At 51.2% G+C, this 2646-nt stretch overlaps 1 protein-coding gene across 1 annotated transcript in view; it reads right to left on the bottom strand.

Moving 5' to 3' along the window:
* The window catches only part of UMODL1 (uromodulin like 1), a 65329-nt gene extending 63290 nt beyond the window's left edge, over positions 1-2039 (bottom strand). Inside the window, exons 1-2 of the mRNA XM_023518084.1 lie at positions 1995-2039; positions 1532-1663 (exon numbers count right to left, since the gene is read on the bottom strand). Of these exons, the coding sequence (XP_023373852.1) occupies positions 1532-1607 (76 nt within the window). The 5' untranslated portion in view covers positions 1608-1663; positions 1995-2039. The remainder of the gene's footprint in view (positions 1-1531; positions 1664-1994) is intronic.
* Positions 2040-2646: the final 607 nt, after the last annotated feature.

Below are 2646 nucleotides of genomic sequence, written 5' to 3'. Positions count from 1 at the left end.
CACACACCTACACGAATACACAGCCCTGCATGCACACACGTGACACATACCTGCACACACACACACCTGCATGAATACACAGCCCTGCATGCACACACAGACACATATCTGCACACGCACACACCTGCATGAATACACAGCCCTGCATGCACACACGGACACATGTGACACATACCTGCACACACACACTCCTCTCCTGTGGATCTCAGGAGAGAGCTGTCTGGTTTCGTTTCTCACATTCTATCCAAGGCCACACATCATCTCAAGCCTGGCTTCTTGGCAAAGCCCAGAGAAGGAACATTTTGGCAGATCCTGCCGCTCAGCAAATCTCCCTAAGCACCATCAAACCAGGGCCGGGTCCTAGGTTCTATGCCCACAGGTGGGAAAACACCACACTTGGAATTTATCAAGGGTCCTGGGATCAGACCACCCTGCAGTCACTCATGGCTCACAAAAACCCGCTGTGTGACTCTATACCCACTGTATCCTCCAGTACCTGGCCTTGTCTTTTATAAAGTGACAGCTCCATCCCCAGCTATGGGAGGAATAGATGAGACCACGGCTGTGGTGTCCACACTGCAGCCAGGAACAGCTCAGTGCAGACTGTGGCTCCCATGCCTGGCATTCAGATGGGAGCACTGAGGCTCTTTCCTGTTTCCTCATAGGTACAATAAGGGGGTTCACAAAATGCCCCCCACGAGTCCTCTACACTTCCCAATGTTCCTGTTTGTTCTGCGGCTGAGCTATGCAGTCTACGCATTACCCATCCTGAAGGAAAAATCAAGTTTAAAAATCATAATGAAAGGAAGATTCTGATTCTGGATGAAAAAAAAATTTAAACTAATACAAAAATGAGGTTGATTTTAAAAACAGAATTGGACCTCTTTAAATTCCCAGCTGAATAAGTCTGATTTTAAGAAGACACGATCAAAAAGGTTTACAGTCTTAATTCTCCAGACTCTGAGGTTTTGGAAATCGCACTTGTCTTTTAACAGCTTCCTTGCTCACTGCAGGCCTCGGGAAGCTCTGGGCCGTCCGTCCCCAGCTCAGCCCCTCATTCCCCCAGGGACTTCTGCCCTCCCAAGTTATGCGGCCATGGGCGAGTCCCTGACTGCTCTCCCCTAATCTGTAAGGACTTTAGTGCATCCAGGTCCCGGAGAACTTTCCTCTGAGTCTATAGGAGCTCACTCCTGTCAGGGGTCCAAGGACCCACAGGACCTGCATCACCCACAGTAATGCAGCGTTTCAGGCCTGCTGACTAGGATCCGCACTTTCCCCCCGCACCTGCAGACGATCCATACCAGGGAGTCAGGAGTCATTTTTCTAGAAGCTGGCACAGGGCTCCCATCCTGCCTCCATGGCCTGCTCCGGCATGGGCTTACAAGAAAGCCAGGACTGCCAGGAGCAGATGCCACCTCTCAGAGAAGCTGTGCCCTTGCCTGTGCAGGTGTCAGCAGGGCACTGTCCTCTCGAGATCAGCTCCCAGGGACCCCCTCTTCAAGAACCACCCATGCCAAGCGCAGACCCTCACCTGTGAAGCTGCTGGCCTGGCTTGGGCCCACAGCACTGACCAGAGCCAGCAGTGCCAGCCCCAAGGCCCTGCACATCCTCCGGGGCGGGTGGCGCGGGGTTCGGGCCTCCACCACAACAGTCTGGGTCTCTCCTAGGCAGAAGCAGAAGCAGCCTGAGCCATCCAGGCCCAAAGAAAGGGCCTTTCTGTTCCCCATACCTCTGACAGTGGCAATGGCTTCAAAGGGAGTGGCCGGGAGCAGTCCCTTAAGCCTGCTTCGTTAACGCCCTCCACTGCCACGGCTGTTTCCCTGGGGGACCTGTGTGGCACAGCCTATTCTTGCTCTGAGCAGATGGCATCTTTTAGGAAAGGTGAGTATCCAACGGCCCAGGCCGCATCACTGGGTCCCATCTCATGGTTACGCAGAAAACACATTTCAGACCCAAATCTGACTCCCTCCATCAAGCACAAAGTATTCTCTTACCCTCTCATTCTGAACTGGCAGGAGAAGACAGCATCAAATCAAAGTGGTACATCAGATTCAGAAAAGCGTCCTTCACACAAGACAACAATGCAGTTCAAAGTCACGAATGTTCATGTCCCCTGACCCAGTACCCCTCCTGAGGACTAGTCTGCAGCGCCAAGACTGCGTTCAGGGAGATGCACATTACTGTCCTAATTTAAGGTGAAAAATTAAGCAACTGAGCAGCCACAAGGGAATGAGGAGGCAAATACCACAGAGCGCCTGGCGCAAAGTTATACAGACGAAGGAGTACTCACTGAGGAGGTATTTGTCAGCACTAAAAGTTCACGGACCATTGTGAAGTCAAAAGAGCAAGTCATTCCGTTCTGTCTCCATAAACATGACAACTCTGCAAGTCGCAGAAACGTGGACAAAATCCAGAAAGGGGAAAGGGAAAGAAAGGAAATATTCTGAAGAGTAATGGGATTATAAGTGATTTATTGTTGATTTCAGTAGCAATGTGTACCGAAATCATGATGTATAAAAAAGAAGTCTTTTGGCTCAGCACCCGTAGCTCAGTGAGCAGGGTACCGGCCATGTACACCAGGGCTGGCAGGTTTGAACACGGCCTGGGCCTGCTAAACAGCAATGACAACTGCAACAAAAAAATAGC

The sequence above is a fragment of the Otolemur garnettii genome, unplaced genomic scaffold (assembly GCF_000181295.1).
Source record: "Otolemur garnettii isolate 467f Iridium unplaced genomic scaffold, OtoGar3 scaffold00128, whole genome shotgun sequence".
In the NCBI taxonomy this organism is placed as follows: Eukaryota; Metazoa; Chordata; class Mammalia; order Primates; family Galagidae; genus Otolemur; species Otolemur garnettii.
This window is presented reverse-complemented; position numbering and strand designations above follow the sequence as displayed.